Consider the following 22,421-nt stretch of genomic DNA (forward strand, 5'->3'; position numbering starts at 1 on the left):
ACTCTGGGGAGATCTCAAACGTGCGGTTCATGCAAGATGACCAAAGACTTTGCATGACCTGGAAGCATTTTTCCAAGATGAATGGGCAGCTATACCACCTGAAAGAATCTGGGGCCTCATAGACAACTATTACAAAAGACTGCACACTGTCATTGATGCTAAAGGGGGCAATACACAGTATTAATAACTAATGGTATGCAGACTTTTGAACAGGGGTCATTTAATTTTTTTCTTTGTTGCCATGTTTTGTTTTATGATTGTGCCATTCTGTTATAACCTACAGTTGAATATGAATCCCATAAGAAATAAAAGAAATGTGTTTTGCCTGTTTTCTTTAAAAATGGTACATATATTACCAATTCTCCAAGGGTATGCAAACTTTTGAGCACAACTGTATATACACTATGTGGCCAAAAGTTTGTGGACACCATATGTGCTTGATGAACCTCCAATTTCAAAACCATAGGCATCAATTTCCCCCTTTGGTGCAATAACAACTTCCACTCTTCTGGGAAGGCTTTCCACTATACTGTATGCAGTGACATGGCTGCAGGGATTTTCTCCCATTCAGACACAAGTGCATCACTGAGGTCCGGCACTGATGTTGGGCGATGGGGCCTGGCTTTCAGTTGGCATTCCAATTCACCCCAAAGGTGTTCAGTGGGGTTCAGGTCTGGGCTTTGTGCAGGCTAGTCAGTTTCTTCCACATCGGACACAGTAAACCATTTCTTTATGGACTTTGATTTGTGCACAGGGGCATGTTCATGCTGGAACTGAAAAGGGCTCTCCCCAAAATGTTGCAATAAAGTTGAAAGCACCGAATGCTCTAGAATGCCATTGTTTGGAGTAGAATTATAATTTATCTTCACTGGTATTAACAGAGTGACCAAACTCTTTAATTAGAAGGGGGTTTCCACATATTTTTGGCCATATAGTGTGTGTGTGTGTGTAATATATATATATATATATATATATATATATATATATATATATATATATATATATATATATATATATATAAATCCAACGAGTGCATTTAGCCCAGCAGCCAGCATTGTTTTGGATGTTCAGCAAGTTCCGTTGAAAAATATACAACAAAAAAGCTGTCCAATCAGGTTGTGACCTTATCTTTATGCCTTTTGTTTTGTAGCTTAGGTTCAGTGTTAAAAATGCCAGTGTGAAAGCTAAGCGAACCAAGACTAACTGTACCATTTTGTTTTTTGGTCTGGACCAAGAGAACTGAACTACAAGTATGAACACACCCTTAAAGCTCACCAATCAACATTTGTTTTCTCTAAATCAAGAATCTAGACACAGTACTCATAGACTTGCAGCCATACAGAATAACTCACATTTTATTTGATCGACTCAGTTTCAGCTTCTCTTGTTTTTGCATACAGATCATTAAATTTAGGTTTGCGGCTCTTGAGCACAGCAGCGCGAATAGCGTGCAGTGCAGAAGGAACATTACCCTGCATTCATGGCCATGCGCCAAAGGGCTCGTCAGACTCATTTTACACGCGTCAGGAAAATATTGAAATTCCAGGACTTTGACATCCCGGAATGGAATTGTATTTTTCCAGGACAGATGGCCAAAAACTGGGACGATCTCGGAAAATCCAGGACGGGTGGCAACCCTACTTGTAACTCATGTTATTACTGAGATGTCTATGCCCGGCGGAGACTGAAAAACTGCAGCCATGAATGCTAATAAGTACCGTTTCACAGCTTGCGCTGTTCTCCCTTTGCTTTGTTGTGTGTGAAACGCCAGATTAACAGTACAGTACACAAACTTTTCATATTCGCAATACCTCTCCCACTACATAGTTCTTAACTGCTCAATCAAGTTTGTTGTCTTACAACATTATGCCAGTATTCCCTACACTCCATGATGCCATGAGAGTGCTGCAGATGTATTAAACCAGCCACGTGTCTTTTGCGTCATTAACGATCGGTTTATGAGATCTGCCAAATTACCGATAACCGATAGAGTCATAGGACGTGAATATCGGCTGATACCGATCGATGGCCGATGGACCAAAAGAGCTGAGAAATTCTTCTAAAAATCTTCATTTGTGTTCAGCAGATGAAAGAATCTGGGATGGCATAAGGGTGAGTAAATAAGAAAATTTTCATTTCTGGGTGAACTATTCCTTTAATAAGGCTAGCCTTTACAATAGAACCAGGGCCTAAATAAAAAACAAAACAAAATGGTTGACACTATGTAATGGACATATAAATAAAAAATAGTGGGAAACAGAGAGAGGTAGCTCTGGAGAGGTTTCTGTAAAAGAAAAAAGTGTTGAAGATGAGATAATTAAGGGAAGATAGAGAAATAGAGAGCACATCTTGGAGTGATCACTATTAAGAAAGCTGTTCAGGTGTTATAGTTTCACTCAGTGTTCATAAGCACTAAAGAACACTTTGCAAATGTGCTTGACACACTGATAAGTAAACACCTCCAGACCTCCACCTCCAGCAGTTGCAGATGAGAATTAATCATGTGTTTACAGAGGCACCATCTTAACTGAAATTGGCTACAGTCTCAAATGCTGCAGCTAGTCCAGTATGTAAATAAACCAACATGGGATTAGAGCAGTGGCGGGCCATGCATTTACAGTCTAGGCCTTCAGTGTGATTCATGCCATTAAGAAAACACAGTTTCACAATGAATAAGACACCCTATGCCTTTGGGCATCATACATTATGTCGCAGCTAACTAGAAATACCAATTGACGTTTTAAAAACACGTCCACGCACGAAAGCCACAACTTGGAATGACACTTAATGCTCAAGCAAGCCTAATTTTAATTCAGTGACTGTTTTGTGAAATGAAAGTCTCCTGAACAAACATTCAAAAATCATAATTTTTCATATGAATCTACCAAGGAGGTCTATAATACCTGGAAACTCTATCTAATAATATTTGCGATTTAAATATTGCTTGCAATAAATTTAGTTTCATCAGGGTACACAGTTATGCTGTGTTCCATTCTAGTTGGATGTGGGATATTCCTACTTGATATCTCCAACCTGCTTAGCAGGGGTTTGACTCTCATTAGAGACGTCTCCTAGCAACCCAACTGATAAACAATGCTGCAGCGCTAGCATTTGTGCTACAGGTGTATGATTATCAAAAGAGATTATAATGTTTTATACACCTGTTTCTGCAGGCGTTTGTTAAACAAGCTTTAATATCATGTAATGTGGAAACAAACTCATTTATTGATATTACTTAATAATGTGAATGTTTATCACTTACTTTGTATGTCTCCCTGAGTGTCTACATGTTTGTGTGATATCATGCCCCTGCATCTCGGTGAAATCGGAGTTGAGAATTTCTGCACGAGCCTAGAAGTTGTAATTCTGACTTCAAGATGCATTCCATTGCACTTTTCCTAGTAGGAAGTTGTAAAATCCGACTTTCTGAGTTGAATGGAACACAGCACTACTTTTCAAAACTTGATCCAACACTGAATGCTCAAGCAGCCTAATTTACACTTAGAAAACTCCTGATATTGCTATAACAATGCAAAAAGCACTTACCAATTTACTTGAAGTGAAAATCAGTCCTCCTTTCCTGTTTAATAAATTAAGCAATCATACGGTCATGCAGAACATCTCAGGTTTCCGATCCATAAAGATCTCTTTCTCAACGGCAATACCAGCAGTGATGACAGCCGACTCCTCAGACAGCTTGATTACGCTTTTCGCCATTGAATTGCATACATCACTTAAAGCGTGATTGTGTCACTCAAGGCCAGCTAGAAGGCCTCGACCGGGACATATCCTAATGATCACACCCACCAAGATCAAATAAATCAATCTGATTGGATGATGAATCTGACAGTCTGACTTTAGTTGCCCATTCATTTGCACTGTTGAGGGATTCTGAAGAAATTCTGAAGGCCTGACGGGGTGGAGCTCAAACTCACACGCTGCTTTGGGCATGTAATTTGTGAAACAGTTGTCACACTTTGCTTGTAAGCATCAAGGAATAAATTCTGACTGGATAAACTTTTAGTTATTCTTTATTTGTTTGCAGATTAATTAAGAGTAGAAAGCGATTAAAAATCATAGGCAAAAAGGTGATTGAGAATGAAAGGATGAAAAATATTTATTTAGTTGGCATGTTAGTCCAGCAGAGAAGGCTTTGCTGGCCCTGAGAATTCGCCACTGGATTACAGTGATTAACCCTTCTAGTTAGAAACTATTATTTTAAAGTCCCCATGAAATGAGTGATTCCAGTCAGGCTTCCTAAGCAACCAGTTGGCCCGGTTGCTAGGGTGGGTAGTCACGTTGGGTTAAACTCCTCGTGATCGCTATAATGTGGTTCTCACCCTTGGTGGGGCGAGTGGTGAGTTGTGTGTGGATGCCGCGGAGAATAGCATGAGCCCCACATGCGCTAGGTCTCCGCGGTAACACGCTCAATAAGCCATGTGATAAGATGTACGGATTTACGTCTCAGACGTGGAGGCAACTGAGATTCGTCCTCCACCACCTGGATTGAGGTGAGTCACTATGCCACCACGAGGACCTAGAGCGTATTTGGAATTGGGCGTGCCAAACTGGGGAGAAAAGGGGAGAAACAAAAATCCCCATGAAGTGCCTTGATGAGCGTAGTTCGATTTGGTGTTTTGTCGTATTTCCTACTGAAACAGGAAGTGGGGCAGGATATGTCAAATAACTCATCCCATTTAAAAAAAATAGCCAATAGACTTTAGTTTACAGCCACACCTACACATACCCCTTTCCACCATGCTGCTAATGTCAGAGCATTTACCGGGGAAATTTGAGAATTGATCTCAATACCGGACAGATTTTCCAAAGATGATTTCCAAAGACGATTTCCAAAAATCATACGATGATTTAACTGACAACATTAAACCACAACCAGCCCACAAACGCACACAGCACATCACAGGCTTTGATTACGACAAGGCTGGAGCAGTTGTGCAGGTCCAATGCAGATGAATGAGAAACAAACAAGTAAAAGATAAAGGGCCCTACTTTAACACTAAGCCCTAAGTGTAGCGCTATGCGATACATCATCCGCGCAAAGTCAATGGGCATGGCCATGAAGTTTTGATAGTTTTTGTGAAAGTAAGCTTGCAAGTCTAAGTTGCAAGTGGGTTTGCGAAACCATGTGTGCAAAGTACTAATGGGCTGGGTCAAGTGCAATTTAATTCTGAGGTTCTTCTCTGGTTATTGAACTGTCTAAGTCCTATTATATATTCAATTTCCTGTCAAGAAACATCGATATAAATGAAGATAGACCATTCATAAGAATTTGGTAGTGTAAATGGACTGAATGGAATGCATCCCATGCTCTGTGATTGTATTGTTGGCTGCGCTTCTCGTAGGCGATGTATGAGTTTTATGTTCTATATCAGCCTCTCTGGGACTGTTCGCTCTCATCCTGCTCACCCATTTCTTACCTGCTTGAAATATGCTTTGCTTCTCTCCAATTGCTCATTGTTTTGTAATGTATTTTTTAGTTATATTTTGATTTCACTGGGTGGGAAACAGTATCACCATTTACTTATTCTTACCATAAAGTAAACATGAACATGACAAAGACCTTATTCACGCTAGCGCCATCTTTGATTTTTAATGGGAATGATAACGAGGTTGTGAGGGCTAGACTTACAGACTCTTCAATCGGCTGTACTACAGTTTAAGTGTTTTTGGATCGTTCTGCAGACAAAACATTGATCAAATATCTGTCCAAGAACATTCAGTATACAAAGAACTCCAGACAACATGAGTTGTGGAAAATCAGATGTGATCTAGGAGCTTTATACAGCTTTGTACCGTGTGTGCCATTGAAGATATGGGAAGTCTATCCCTCACAGCCTCATTGTCATTCCCATTAAAAATCCAAGATGGTGCTAGTATGAATAAGGTATCTATTTGATAGGTGATAGATTGAACAATAAAAGGCATTGGGGACATCAGCCAAAAAACAGAAGGGTTATCTCAAAATCGTCATTTTGATTAACAAAAAAAAAAACAAAAAAAAAAACATTTCATTGGAATAATGTCTACAGATGAATCATTCTCAGTAATGAATCTATTATGTGATCAATAAAAAATTCTATTCTATATCCCCTCAGCTTTTTGCCATCTTTGCATTTGCAACATGTGGAGGTTACTCTGGGGAACTGCGGGTTAGTGTGGACTGCGTCAACAGGACTGACAGCAACCTCAGTATTGGCATCAACTTTGCCTACCCATTCAGGTAAGTCTAATCCGACGCTCCCCAAGTGTACTTTCTGTAGAGAAATAGAGAAAAAAAGTGAATTACCTGGCTTTGATTCAGTACTCTAATACTGTGATAATGCATTTAGCTTTCAGTTCTCTTGAGAATGTGAATGTTTAATTCTGTAAGTTCTGCCAGTTACAGAACTTTCCTACTGATGAGCACAGTTAACTGGATTCACATGATTTACACAAATATTTGTCTTGTAACACAGGAGTATTACAGCCATAGGAGGCCATAACCTTCTATTATGGTTCTAACCATATGTTTTCAAACACCAAACTTGTGATTATATTATATAGTAACATGTAATATAATAATTCAACATTGTTTCCGTCATCTTAGCTTCATATTCTTGCCAAAGTGGATGGTTCATGCCACTGCCTCTGTTGCAATTATTGTCTGGTACATAATGTACAGTATATGTACAGTGTATAGCAACATGTTAAATAAAAATAAATTATATTTACTTCAAAGAAGGTAAAACTAGAAAATGATCATCAAATATACTGTGACATCTAAAACTGGGTTGAAACTTACTGACCTGGTTATTTAAAATGTTGCATTTTGAAAATTTTTAAAGTTTGAGATGCTTTAATATGATCCTTTAGCTTACATATATATGTGTATACTGTATATATATATACATTACTGTGCAAATGTATTAGGCACATAAGATGTTTCACAAAAGCATTTGTCTTAAGATGGTTATTTATATCTTCAGCTTATCTTTAGTGTGTCAATAGGAAATATAAATGTTAGACTCCCAAACATTTTGCAAATAGAAAAGATTAGAATAGAAGAACAGGGAGCCGTGCAACAGATGTCATGGCCCTCACAAATCCCCCCACTGAACATCGTGTCAGTCTGAGATTACATAAAGAGACAGAAGCAATTGAGACAGCCTAAATAGATAGAAGAACTGTGGCAAATTCTCCAAGATGCTTGGAACATCCTATCTGCCAACAACCAAGAAAAACTGTGTCCAGGTGTACCTAGGAGAATTGGTGCTGTTTTAAAGGTGGTCACACCTATTTAGCTTTTTTTATGTTTACTGGACTTTGCATGACATTAAGTGATAAATTAAAACTATTTATGTAGTTATTTTTGAAGACATCCTCACTATGCAACATTTTTCACAAGTGCCTAAAACTTTTGCACAATACTGCATATACACTACCGGTCAAAATTTTTGAAACACTTGCTCATTCTTTATTATCATTTTCTTTTTCTTTCTTTTTTTCACATTGTAGAATAATAGTAAAGTCATCAAAACTATGGAATAACATAAATGGAACTATGGGAATTATGTTGTGACTAAACAAAATCCAAAATAAATCAAAACTGTTAAATTTTAGCATCTTCAAAGTAGTCACCCTTTGCCTAGAATTTGCAGACATGTACTCTTGACATTTTCTCAACCAACTTCTTGAGGTATCACCCTGGGATGTTTTTTAAACAGTATTGAAGGAGTTCCCATCTATGTTGGACACTTATTGGCTGCTTTTCTTTATTATTTGGTCCAAGTCATCAATTTCAAAACCTTTTTTTTTTTTTTTTATTACATTTCAGATTTATAATGAAATAAATTAATATGTTGGCACAATTATATTTTTGTCTACAAAACTAATTTCAAACATTTAAGCATATGCCTTCAAATCAAAATATTTTTAAGATCATGAGAATCATTTCAGTCAAGTGTTTCAAAACTTTTGACCGGTAGTGTGTGTATATATATATATATATATATATATATATATATATATATTACACCGATCGGCCACAACGTTAAACCACCTGCCTAATATTGTGTAGGTCCCCCTCGTGCCTCCAAAATAGCGCCAACCCGTATCTCAGAATAGCTTTCTGAGATGATATTCTTCTCACTAAAATTGTACAGAGCAGTCATCTGAGTTACCGTAGACTTTGTCATTTGAACCAGTCTGACCAATCTCTGTTGACCGCTCTCACATACAGTGAGTGGCAGTTCTGTGGGAGGAAATGCCTTGTTGATACAAGGCATTTCCTTCCACAGAACTGCCACTCACTGTATGTTTTTTGTTTTTGGCACCATTCTGAGGAAATTCTAGAGACTGTTTTGCGTGAAACTCCCAGGAGATCAGCAGTTACAGAAATACTCAAACCAGCCCATCTGGCCTTTAATAAAGCCAATAACTTTGTATTCAGATTGTTACTGTATTGCTTAAAAGTTTCTAAAAACTATACTTCAGTCAATTGATCATGTCAACAATACATTAAATTGAATCTGATGGTAAATGTGCTCTGACAGATGAATTTCTGAACCCTGCCAATTCACAGATTTACTGAAGCCACTCTTAACTTGCTATAGGTTTTCCACATCTAAATCCATGGATAAATGAAAAATTAAGAAAATTCAACCATATCATCCATTTCAAATGTCTTAAAATATTTCAGACAGTTCTGTCTTGGGTATACATTTTATTCAGAAGTTGGGAGAGATGAGAAAGCTATTCTTCCTAAAAACAACCTCACACTAATTTCAAATTAATTTATACTCAATGTGGCTGACACAAAATACTGTGTGCTACATTCATACACCAGGTTCTTTGTGGTAATAGTTACATGAAATCATACACTGTCAGTTTAAGGAAAAGAAGACAATATAATACCATAATGAATCAACACTATTATTCTCTTTAAAACTGATTCAAATTGAACATATCAAAACTGTTTTGATTGTTTTTGACAAACAGGAATTATTTGGTAGAACATTATGTGTCCATGTTGCAAGAACAGGCTGTTTGCATGGCTTTTTGCCCGAAAGGTCAATCACACACACACAAGATGTTCTGTACAGGTCAGTGTGATGCTTTGAAGTAGCCCTCAGGTCTTCCTCTGTATTCACTGAGTTTCAAGTTCATAGATAGCAGAGGAGGACAAAACAAAAATTGATGTAACTGTATGATATTAGTAGATTTTTTTCTGAAACATATAGTTTAAAATAGCTAAAAAAGACAAAACCTAGAACTTGAGTGAACTATCCCATCCCACTCAGTTTTGACTCTCCAGATACAGCCTACTCTTTAACATTATGCCGGCCTGAAGGCAGGGTTCCTGTGGATCCTTAAAGTCTTAAAATGTCTTAAATTCAGTTTTCCAAAATGTAAGGTCATAAAAAGTCTTAAAAATCGTAGATAATACAACAAAAGTCTTAATTTTTTTTTAAAGAGGTCTCAGATTTGGGGCAGAAAGACAGGAATTGTGATATGACCTAATGTGATTATCAAACTTCAAAAGAATACGATTAAATTAAATAAATGCATGCGCTGCGTCCTTCAAAGTGAAAACATGGCACTGTTTATGACAAGCTATCACTAAAGATCAACTATTGATGATGATGTAGTGTTGATGAAATATGACAGTGTTTAATTATATTGTAATATGTTGTAGATTATTGTAGGAGTGCACATTTTGGCTGTGTCTCGTTTCGAAGGCTGCGTGCTAGGTAGGACGTGTCCTTTGAAGGCTGCAGTATACCGAGCGTCCTCCTTTAAACAAGTCTCGTTTAAACGAGACGGCCTTCATAGGACAAACGGAAATGGACATGGTTGCTATGACAGCACGCCACTCTTTAACAAGCGCCAGCGCTTTGAGTGAGAAGGTAACAAAATCCCTTTAGACGGGAATGTATGAGGTACATTTTAGGAGAGTTATAATGATGTAAAGAGAAAAGAAAATAGATTTTACAGGTGTACTTTTAGTCTCGTACTTTATTTTAATTATATATTAATATAATTATACATATTATATACTCTGCACCCATCTACTGAGGTACTTCAACTTGGGAATTGAACATCAGATTTACAGGCAAATTGGCATTATTTGTTTTTTTAGACATTTCCGTTGAAGCAAAGAATTGTGGGTTGTGAGTGCCCATGAAGGATACACCTCATGCATCCTCCAAATTCCCATGAAAGAAGGTCGCATTCGAAGGCTGCATTCGAAGTGTCCTACTCGCTTTTATGAAACGAGACAGCCTCGACGACATATGCGGCCGACAAATCCGACCTCCGGAAGACGCAGCCTTCCAAATGAGAGACAACCTTTATATCCCTTATTTGTTTGATTAAGCAGCTGGATGCAGTGAAGCGCAAACATTTTATAATAAGAGTCCCCGGTGAATTTCAAAGCTAAAGTGCCTTTAAAGTTAAAAGTTCCAAGCTATGAATCAACCCGCCCCCCCCCCCCTCATAAAGTGCACCTGGAATCTAATTAAATTTAGACTCTTGTAGCCTCTGTGTGGTCCTCCCCATCACAGGAAGGACAGACTAAGAGCATGAAATATAGGCTAACAATTTTTAAAAACTATTGCCAGACCAACTGGCTTTCTTACAACACATTATCGAATTAGCGCAATCCAATATCGGTCGACCTCTAATTTGTATTTATTTATATAATGGTACATAAACTAATTTTAATGTGATATAGATGTGGAAAACATATCTTGAGTATTTTAAACTTGCATATAGCCTACCCTGTTTTATTTGATATGTTAAAGCTACACTATGTAACTTTTTTTTTGTGTTAAAAAATAACAAAATGTTATTAATGAAAGAGTGCAACAAAAATCCATCTACCAAACCATGTCTTTACCCAAATACACTGATAAACCTATAATAATGATTTATATTTTAGAGCTGTCGGGACAAATTTTTCGGGAAATTGCATGCATACGTCATTCGCCCGTGCATGTTGACGTCATATCCGTACACAGAGAAAATAAGCTCCGGCTACTGTAGCACGTGTGTGGGAGTAACATGAAGCTGAAAGTTTGTGGTCACAACGAACGAGAAAAATTGACCATGGATCATTCAAAACGGCAAACCTCCGGGGAATCACCAGTTGTAAAAACAAAGAAACCATGAACAGAGCAGAGTCTACAAGCAAAAAGGGAAAGCGACAGAGTTCGTAATAAAACCCGAATCAAAATCAGCTTGGCTTTTCAGAAGTGGAGACAACTGAAAGGATTTAAAAGCGACCCCGGGATGACTTATTTCTAAGATACAGGTAAGATATTTTATTGATATGGTTTATGTATAGTTGTGTAATCACACACACACACACACATGTTTGTGTGTGTGTGTGTGTGTATAGTGAAATACAATAATTATACTGTAATCGCAGAACTTTTTACTTGCTAGCATATGTGTGTATTTTTCTTTATGACAGCAATATTTTACATAAATAAATCCTTTAGTCCTAGGCTTGCCAAGGACATGTGAGTCTTGAAATAATGTTGACCACTGGTTGGTAACAATGACAATCTATAAATGAGTTACTATCATGGTCTATTTGGCCAGAATAACCTGCAGTTATAAAAACTTTACCATGTTTGACCTTATCAGACTAGCAATCGTTATGTCTAATGTTAACGAACGTTGCCTAACTTTTATTACGTCATTTATTTCAAGATATCAATGTTTCCAATAAGTCAAAACAACAGCATAAGTTATGGCACTTACCTGCTCAGATTACATGTTTTCGGAAATCCGACTTTTCCTTTCTTTCGTTATTTATTTGTTCATTTGCTCTGATAAGATGTCCTGTATCCATGTGTACACCGATGCCTTGAACCACATTCATCCGTGCAGAGGAGCAGAGCCGAAGCACAACCAAAACAATGTTCTTCCGCAAGAAGCATGCAGTTTTATTTTTTTAACCGCTAGAGGGCCAAAAGTTACATGTTGTAGCTTTAAGGCCATGTTGAATGTGTGCCCCTGCCTTTTTAAGAAGAGTCTGTGATACATGACTTATTTTGAGATTGTGTTGGTTTGTTTTGGTATGGGGATACAGTATTAATTTTACATGTTCAGGTCTTGAAAAAGGTCTTAAAAAGTCTTACATTTGATTTTAAAAACTCTGCAGCAACCCTGTGAAGGTCATGGTGAAGAATAGTCTACCTGATAGTTTGTATGACAATTTTGTGTATGATATGTAACAGGTTGAACCGGGTGGAATTTGACGTGCCAATGTGTGGGGGTAGGAGGCAAGAGCGGCTCTACCTGATCGGAGACTTTTCCTCCTCTGCCGAGTTCTTTGTCACCATTGCTGTCTTCGCCTTCCTCTACTCCCTGCTGGCCACTGTGGTCTACATCTTTTACCAGAATAAGTACCGTGAGAACAACCGTGGACCTCTCATTGTGAGAACTGCTGTATTTTAGACAACCTATATGCACGTCAACACCTTGCTATCCATCTTTTTCCTTAATGCATAACGTACATACCGGAAGCCTGTTTTTGTTTTCCGGTCTTCAGTGTTTTCACTCGCATCTGCGGATGTTCTTTACAGATATTTTGATGCTTAGTGTAATAAATTGTATAAATTGCAACAACAACAAAAAAGATTTACAGTATATGGCTCCATAGTGGCAATACTTACAGAGTCACGATGATCATCTTCTGACAGTGCCGTACCTGGCAAAGTTTAATGAGTTGGTAGATGACATGAAGCTATGGCCCGAGGTTAATTTCATTGATATCATTAACTACGTTGAGTTGTTATGACTAGGGATGTGCACGGTTACTGTTTTTAACATTCGGTTAACTGCGAGGTTTCATGAATAGTTAATCGGTTTTTCATCGTGACGCGGGATTAAAGAATGTTTACTGCAATCGAATTTCCTCAAACATTCAAAATAGCAGCATATAAAGTGCACAGAGTTATGAGCCTAAATAGCAAAATACATAGATCTTCAAATGATACAATTTCACATTAAATTCAAACAAAAATATAAAAATTGTCACTGCCTGTATATGCGCTCTGCCCGGGCAGCTTCACATTTCCGTGATGGAGCAAATGCAAGTTTTGTCATGAGAGTGAAGTTAACACTGCTGCAGTTAAATAGCCTCTTTGGGGTGCTTTGATTTTTAAATGGTTTAAAATCAAATGGCATTGAATTTGTACAATAACTATTGTATGTAAATATGCACATTAGAGCAAAAGGAAAAACACTGTCTTAACGTTTATAAAGCGCTGAAACTTTCCTTGGTGAAAAACAACCTGGAATCATGTTTATCAGTCATATGAAGTCCTCTTTGCAACCTGAACTTCTTCAGAAAGCAGCACAGCACAACAAATGAAACAACACAGGTGTTTCATGATACCTTTATAAAAAAATAAAGGTCTTTTTAACTTTACTTGGTGTCTAAATATGTGGTGATACTGCACGAGACCCTGAAAGGGAAAACAGTATGATTCAGCACAACAGTCAATATGCCCATCCAGCGCATGTTATCAGTACATAGAAAAACAGTGCAGACGCACAGAAAAGCATGTTTGAACAGGCCCTAACTCACTCTATACTTGAAAAACTGACCCAAACCCGATGGTTTGTCAGAACTCACTGAGTCTAGGTCGGGTTGAGACCTCTATTGCACATGTAGAATAAGCGAATAGTGATATTGGTATTCGAATAGTGGCGTGTCGAGCAGTTAACCGAATGTCAACTATCTGTGCACATCCCTAATTATGACAGCTAACAACTGCCCAAGTTGAGCCTGAACTCATTTTTACTCCAACTAAAACTTAAATGGTTGTTGTTTTCTGCCTTGATTACTCTTTTCGGTAGTTTTTACATTGCTTCTTATGGAGACCGGAACCAGAAAACAATCGGAATCAGAATCATGGCGGCGCCGAGTGATTGGTCAGAAAAACTGTGGATTGGAAAAGATTTATGAACAAGAAGCAAGCTACTGTTTATTAAACATCCACATCAAATCTAGCTATAAGCAGGGGCAGATCTAGGGCCAGTGGACATCCGGGGCTTAGCCCAATTCCCAATGCTCTCTAGGTCCTCGTGGTGGCTTAGTGACTTGTCTCAATCCGGGTGGCGGAGGACAAATCTCAGTTACCTCCGCGTCTGAGACAGTCAATCTGAGCATCTTAGCACATGGCTTGTTGAGCATGTTACTGCAGAGACCTAGCACGTGTGGAGGCTCAAGCTATTCTCTGCGGCATCCACTCGCAACTCACCATGCACCCCACTGAGAACGAGAACCACATTATAGCAACCATGAGGAAGTTAACGTGACTCTACCCACCCTAGCAACCGAGCCAATTGGTTGCTTAGGAAGCTTGACTGGAGTCACTCAACACGCCCTGGATTCGATCTTGTGACTCAAGGTGTGGTAATCAGCATCTTTACTTGCTGAGCTACCCAGGCCCCCTCCATGAGACATCTTTATACACAGGATATACTTTATAATATGTGTAAAAGTTACATCGGCAAAGACTCCATTTTGAAATGAAATAAATCATTCAGTATTGTTTATTAAAGAATACAAAACATAATGCTTAGGCCTGAGCATAACATGAGTTGGATTGAAAACTTTTCAGATCTTCCAACTGATTTATTCCACCACTACAGACAATCAATACCAGACATTAAAATATGTTAGATTTACAAACAAAAGTACAGCACAGGTAAGGTTTAACACTGCTGCAGCCATTGATGACAGAAAAGTCAGTCTATTCCTCTTTCATATTATGTTGACAGTGAATCTCGAATTCTTTCCAACCACTGAATTTTTAAAAGCTATTTTTGTGAGAATAAATAAATAAATAAATATTATCTATAATAACTAAATATTCCTTACCTATTTGTCAAGCACATATTACATTATATAATCTTTTCTTACTATACACAAACAAGTAGACAGAACACACACACACCACACAATTGTTGAAATCAATTATAATTAAACATGGATAGTTTTGCACAAATAACATTATGCATCCAGATCAGATCAAGTAAGAGTCTGTTACAGGCTGCGCGAATCACACGTGGATATTACAGAAACGAAACATTCATATAATTGCAGTGTGTGTGTTTTAGGAAGACTGCAGCTGCACGAGGGCTAGTCAGAAACTTTGCAGGATTTTCTTCCTCACAAATAGAAGTCAGATAAACGATTTTAGGAGTCATGTTTGATGCACAGCGAGCAGAAGAGCTGTTCTAAAGGATTTTATTTTACAATTTTATAAAAACATTTTGGGGTTTTACTGAAACATCCGGGGCTTAAGCACGGTAAGCCTGCTCCTAGCGCTGCCCCTGTTTATAAGACATTATGAAAATGTGTCATACTTAGCATAACTCTTACTTGCTTGCAATTCATGTTTTGTTTTGTTTTTACGGTGAAGTGTGAGTTTGGGGTGGGGCTATCTTTTTTAGTGTTTGGGAAACCTGTTTGATCATTATTTTTGCAATTCCATTAGGTGCCGGTCAGTGGTGCAATAATTACACAACTCATCTTTCCATTAGTAACTAGAAACAAAAAAATATTTGTAACACTTTTGTGCTTTCGTCATGCTTCCCAGGACTTCGTAGTGACGGTGGTGTTCTCATTTATGTGGCTGGTGAGCTCATCTGCCTGGGCAAAAGGTCTTTCAGATGTAAAGGCAGCGACTGATCCAGATGAGGTGATTCTGCTCATGTCGGCTTGTAAAGTGCAGGCCAACAAGTGCAGCTCAGTATATGGACCCAGATGGTCTGGCCTGAATACATCGGTGGTAAGACTTGAGTTACTAAGGTTTCACCATTCCAGCCACACCTATTAGTTGTATTTGTGCTGTATGTCAGTACACATCCTTTTTCTGCATTTGAAAAATGTATGCAGGTGTGCAATTCTATTTATAAGGCTTTAGAATGAAACGGTACCTATCCCTTGTATTTATCACCAATGCTGGAAGTAATGTGTTACATAAGGGTTAATCAACAGTCCCCTGATAGCACACATACATCAGCCAGGTGCTATTTGATGTGTGTGTTTACATCTGGAAGACATATTTTTTAAGTTGTTTGCTGATCTGCAATATGTCTATAAGACATATATCAATAAGTATGTTTTTGATGTCATTAAGACATTCAGCAGATGTTTTTGTGATGTTTATGATTTAGAATGTTTGTATATCTGATCTTTTTAAGATGTTTAGCAGATATTAATTAGATTGTGATGCTTTCTAGATAAAAAAGATCTCAAACAGACGTCTCAGAGATGTACGTGTGAGACTGGGTCAGTCGGTCATTATCACATGGCCCCGTCTGACGGATTCCGGTTGACTGTAGATTAACCCACTTATTACACGGCTACTTACCAAATAAACAATAAATGTTTATGTGAGAAGAGACTGCAGAGTCTCCAGAAACAGCTGAAATCCCCCTAGTTTGCATCTGTGTTCTGGTGTTTATGTTGTGAAAATGAATGTCTGACTGCTCATTATCCCGCTTATTACTTGACTACTTGCCAAATAAATAAATGGACATGAAATATTGATTTAAGTTCATATTATTTTATTAGCTTACTTGTAGAAAGCAGAGCGATTTGAGAAGTAATGCTGGGAAGATGACTTGCAATACTCAGATGACCAGTGTCCAGGAAAATATCACTTTATCCCCAGATGTACGTTCGTTATTCAGAAAGATCAGACCCCTGGATAGCAAGATTATCAAATCAGAATTGAGTATTCCAGAAAACTGTGTAATAAAACTCAATAATGTATGTAAATAATGTAACATGCTTAATCTAAATTACTGTAATCAGATTACAATTACAGACTTATTTTCAATTACATTGTTATTTGTAAGAGATTAAAATTTCTACGTGAAATATGATTTTTTGACATGATTCCATTGAAATGTGAGTCTGTTTGCATTTCTGCTAACTTTTAAAGGCTGAGCAGCCCTTTATGAGTTGCCATCTTGCAATTGCAAATTGATTATTTTGTTATTGTGTTCAGTAAATGTTAAAGTACTTCAGTGCGTCACATTTGTATTTCTGTTGGTTTGTTGGGGTTTTATAAGGTAACTTCAAAGTACAGTAATTAGTCGTGTTTTTCCACTGTGAACTTTTTCCATGAAGTAATTGGTAAAGTAGTTGATTACAGTTTGATTACATAATCTGATTACAATTTCAGTGAAGGTAGTGGATTACTTTTTTGAGTAACTCCCCCAACAATGTTCATCACGGCTTTTGTGTCCATTCATTCACAGGTATTCGGGTATTTGAACTTTGTGCTGTGGGCTGGAAACATTTGGTTTGTGTTTAAAGAGACTGGATGGCACAAGGGAGGTGCAGCGAGGTACCCTGCCTCGTCTGCTGAAAAACAGGGCACTGCCTTCAACCAACAGGTCTACAACGAGGGAAGCGTTGATCAATCAGGAGGCACTTTTACTGGAACAGGGGACTTCGGCCAATCAGAGTTCAGCCACATGGGAAATTACGCTTCAACTGGGCCCATCTCCAACACAAATCAGTAACTCCCTCTGCCTCATAAATGTAATCCCCTTACAGAGCTGACTAATTTCTAAGGGCAAAGTTCAACATTTAGCACAAGAGGAGGAGTAAATTAACTTAACAGATATATTAAACTGCAATCTTTATTTCTGATGAAACAAAAAAACATAAAGGCTATTGCTTGTCCAGAATATGTTTTTTTTTTTTTTAATATGAATGACAGGGGTCCTCAGATGCATTGTATGATTTTTAAATTAATCTGTCTGTAAATGTTTCTGAAATACCACTGCTTACTGACATAAGGTCTTTACATCCAAAAGTAAAACTCAAAACAAGTAGAGTTAAGCTTACTGTCCTATAATGATGATCACCTACAGTACAGAAGGTGATATGGGTGTTTGTAATTTAGAGTATTTAACAGAAAACATATTGCTTTCTATTGTTACTATAGATGTTAGATAAATGTTTGTCAGTTTTCCGGATTTCTTAACCCATGAATAATGTAATGCCAGTGTTCATTGTGTTTGCACTATTGTGTCTAAACAAAATCTGTGGTGCATATTTATATGGCTTTCTAATGTTTGAACTGTGTTGATGAACTGCATGAAGTTGTGCCATGTTATCCTAGTTTCAAAAAATGTCCTTATAACAGGGTCACATTGTCTATTCTGGCACCTTTATTATGATCACAAGGTGATTAAAATGCAAGGTATTAATCCTTGTATTGTAAGAAATACAATCAACGATTACATTCCCTGCCATCATATGTATTTTCTTCTCCCTCATATGCATTTGTTCCTCTTAACATGCATGCTGGTTTATTAATCACAAAGACTATAAAAAAAGAGAAAAACACCCCAATGCATGTTAATGTTCTTGTTCTGATTGCTGTTGCATTTCAATGTGAACGGGTTTCTGTCTTGATATATCTGCGTTTTTAATCAATGAGTGTGAATGCTTTGATGCATTTTGTGCAATGCCAATAAAGATATTGTACATTCCTCTGGACTAAACTTACCGGGCTACTTCATATTAATTGAAACAATGAGTTTTGAAGTGTGCTTTGATGGTTCCTCAAATGACTCAGCACTCACTCTTCTTTAAGAAGAAGAATTACTTTTATTCACCATGCTTAAAGTTGCTCTAAGTGATCGTTTTGAACTCCACATATAAAATGTCCCTGTTACTTAACAGATATCTTACTTTCAGCCGATCAGAAACTACATTCTCCATACTCCTTTTTTAAAATATGTGAAACCGAGCCAATTATGCTGGCACAAGTAGTCCATTCATGCATGTATACATACAGGTGCATCTCAATAAATTAAAATGTCGTGGAAAAGTTCATTTATTTCAGTAATTCAACTCAAATTGTGAAACTCGTGTATTAAATAAATTCAATGCACACATACTGAAGTAGTTTAAGTCTTTGGTTCTTTTAATTGTGATGATTTTGGCTCACATTTTACAAAAACCCACCAATTCACTATCTCAAAAAATTAGAAGATGGTGACATGCCAATCAGCTAATCAACTCAAAACACCTGCAAAGGTTTCCTGAGCCTTCAAAATGGTCTCTCAGTTTGGTTCACTAGGCTACACAATCATGGGGAACACTGCTGATCTGACAGTTGTCCAGAAGACAATCATTGACACCCTTCACAAGGAGGGTAAGCCACAAACGTTCATTGCCAAAGAAGCTGGCTGTTCACAGAGTGCTGTATCCAAGCATGTTAACAGAAAGTTGAGTGGAAGGAAAAAGTGTGGAAGAAAAAGATGCACAACCAACCGAGAGAACCGCAGCCTTATGATTATCAAGCAAAATCGATTCAAGAATTTGGGTGAACTTCACAAGGAATGGACTGAGGCTGGGGTCAAGGCATCAAGAGCCACCACACACAGAAGTGTCAAGGAATTTGGCTACAGTTGTCGTATTCTTCTTGTTAAGCCACTCCTGAACCACAGACAACATCAGAGGCATCTTACCTGGGCTAAGGAGAAGACGAACTGGACTGTTGCCCAGTGTTCCAAAGTCCTCTTTTCAGATGAGAGCAAGTTTTGTATTTCATTTGGAAACCAAGGTCCTAGAGTCTGGAGGAAGGGTGGAGAAGCTCATAGCCCAAGTTGCTTGAAGTCCAGTGTTAAGTTTCCACAGTCTGTGATGATTTGGGGTGCAATGTCATCTGCTGGTGTTGGTCCATTTGTGTTTTTTGAAAACCAAAGTCACTGCACCCGATTTACCAAGAAATTTTGGAGCACTTCATACTTCCTTCTGCTGACCAGCTTTTTAAAGATGCTGATTTCATTTTCCAGCAGGATTTGGCACCTGCCCACACTGCCAAAAGCACCAAAAGTTGGTTAAATGACCATGGTGTTGGTGTGCTTGACTGGCCAGCAAACTCACCAGACCTGAACCCCATAGAGAATCTATGGGGTATTGTCAAGAGGAAAATGAGAAACAAGAGACCAAAAAATGCAGATGAGCTGAAGGCCACTGTCAAAGAAACCTGGGCTTCCATACCACCTCGGAAGTGCCACAAACTGATCACCTCCATGCCACGCCGAATTGAGGCAGTAATTAAAGCAAAAGGAGTCCCTACCAAGTATTGAGTACATATACAGTAAATGAACATACTTTCCAGAAGGCCAACAATTCACTAAAAATTCACTTTTTTTTTATTGGTCTTATGATGTATTCTAATTTTTTGAGATAGTGAATTGGTGGGTTTTTGTTAAATGTGAGCCAAAATCATCACAATTAAAAGAACCAAAGACTTAAACTACTTCAGTCTGTGTGCATTGAATTTATTTAATACACAAGTTTCACAATTTGAGTTGAATTACTAAAATTAACTTTTCCACGACATTCTAATTTATTGAGATGCACCTGTATACTGTATTTTAGAAGTGTTTAGAGCATTATGGTAGAATGCTAGATACTTCATTGTTTTCTGTTCTATGAACTTTTATCATGTTAAACAGGAGCTACTGTAAATAGTGGAATCGGACTGCCATTAAGTCAATGGACTTACTGACTTAAGTCAATAATCAGATTGAAATTGATCAGGAGCAGATAGGTGCTCAAAAGAGAGCAATTTTATGACAATGTTTTTTGTTTATAAATCCTTTTATTTCCAGTTTTCAATTAGATTTTGTAACCCAGATTTTTAATAAGGTTTTCGTACACTTACAAGTTATGGATCTCTGTTGATCAGTGAAGACGTGAATTGAGAAGTGGGCTTACCAGCGATGCTGGTTGCAACATTTTTAAACTTAGAAATGTAACGTGCTCAGAGATACACAGCTCAAAACTTATAAGTACTTCACAAAGTGTAATGTGACTGTCATTTTGAATCGGAATGCCCTAGTGGGTGAAGGACTGCCAATAGCTGGCCATTCTGACCTAGTCCTGATCTGATGTTCCTGTTACAGCACATTGGTTTGACTTCTTTTCATGTACACCTCAGTGCCGTTACCATAGCAATGAAAAGATATGTCACGGCATGTTATAGTCGCTCTCAGGGAGAAGAGCTCTGTCTTTTTCATAAAAGAAGAATAGGACAACCTGAAGTTGCATTTACTGGAAGAAAAGTGAAAGTGTATAGAGATGGAGAAAGAGGGAGTTAAAGAGTGTCTCGAGTAAGGAGAAACACAGGCACAAAATAGATTGATTTTGTGACCTTTGGGCATTTACCTATCTATAGAAATAAAATAACAATGACTGCAAATCATGTGGGGTTCAAAAGTCTGAATCCACTTGCGTAAAATGCTTCTTTTTCTAAATGAATAATTTTGTATTATTACAAAGGATATTACACGCATAACATTTTGAGTGAAAATTTGGAAAATGAACACGAATTTCAGATTTTCTTGGTATTTGGTATGTCTCTCTTTTGCTTTAATATTCCACATGCACTTGATCTTTTATATACTCCACAAGTTGATTTGAAAATGTTCTTGTGTGCTTCATTGGAAGCAAAGACATCTGACCTTTTGTACAAAGGGTTAACATAGTCAATTTCACAAATTAGCTTATTTGATTAGCCTTGATAACAGGGGCGGAGCTAGGGGGTTGGGATTGCCAAAGGCAACTGCCAGTGGGGTGGCCAAGCTTCGGTCCATGGTGGCCACCCCTGGCCACCCCACTCGCAATTGCCATTTTTGTCATTTTTTGTCTTGGGCACAATTTACTTTTTTAGAAGTGGAACCGTGTCTGTACAACCGCAAAACACAGGAGACTTAACATGTACCCCTGACGATACGAAAATGCTGCCTGAAAATGTCTGTGCCTCCACATCGCTGGCCCCTGCCCGGCCACCCCTGTGAAAAACTCTTGGCTCCGCCCCTGCTTGATAAGACCAAGAAACAGAATCTTAAAAAACAGAATAAAAATAAAATGTGGATTTAAACTCCATTGTAGCTATAATACATTACTAACAACAGCTTTTCCCAACATGCACATTAGGATATGTTTTTAAAGTTGCGACCTCAGACAAACAACAAAGAGCATATGCATCCCTGATGACAATGGAGTGAGAGTATGCTGGGAAAGTTCTCCATGTTTATCTCTCGAATTGGAGTAATCTAGCTCCCATGTGCTTTTCTGATAGCCTATCTACATTTTGTTGGGGCAGGGGGACTTATTTGGCTGCCGTAGATGTTTTAAATCAGGGACCCAATTAGAAGCACGCCATCTGATGGCTGAGCCTCTATTTGATTATTCATTTAATATGGCAGAATGCTTAAAGGGATAGTTCTCCCAAAAATTTAAATTCTCTCATCATTTACTCGCCCTCATGCCATCCCAGATGTGTATGACTTTCTTGCTTAAAGCTTTTTAGAAGGATATCTCAGCTCTGTTGGTCCATTCAATGTAAGTGAATTGT

General features: G+C 37.9%; 1 protein-coding gene across 2 annotated transcripts in view; it reads left to right on the top strand.

The window, feature by feature from the left end:
* The window catches only part of LOC127428274 (synaptoporin-like), a 54,997-nt gene extending 36,343 nt beyond the window's left edge, over window positions 1-18,654 (top strand). The window contains exons 3-6 of one of the 2 annotated variants that reach the window (XM_051676510.1): window positions 6,117-6,241; window positions 12,246-12,444; window positions 15,621-15,812; window positions 17,293-18,654. In XM_051676510.1, the coding sequence (XP_051532470.1) occupies window positions 6,117-6,241; window positions 12,246-12,444; window positions 15,621-15,812; window positions 17,293-17,559 (783 nt within the window). In that variant the 3' untranslated portion in view covers window positions 17,560-18,654. The remainder of the gene's footprint in view (window positions 1-6,116; window positions 6,242-12,245; window positions 12,445-15,620; window positions 15,813-17,292) is intronic. The other variant, XM_051676511.1, reaches the window with a different exon arrangement.
* Window positions 18,655-22,421: the final 3,767 nt, after the last annotated feature.

Source organism: Myxocyprinus asiaticus, chromosome 37, assembly GCF_019703515.2.
Source record: "Myxocyprinus asiaticus isolate MX2 ecotype Aquarium Trade chromosome 37, UBuf_Myxa_2, whole genome shotgun sequence".
NCBI classification, from domain to species: domain Eukaryota; kingdom Metazoa; phylum Chordata; class Actinopteri; order Cypriniformes; family Catostomidae; genus Myxocyprinus; species Myxocyprinus asiaticus.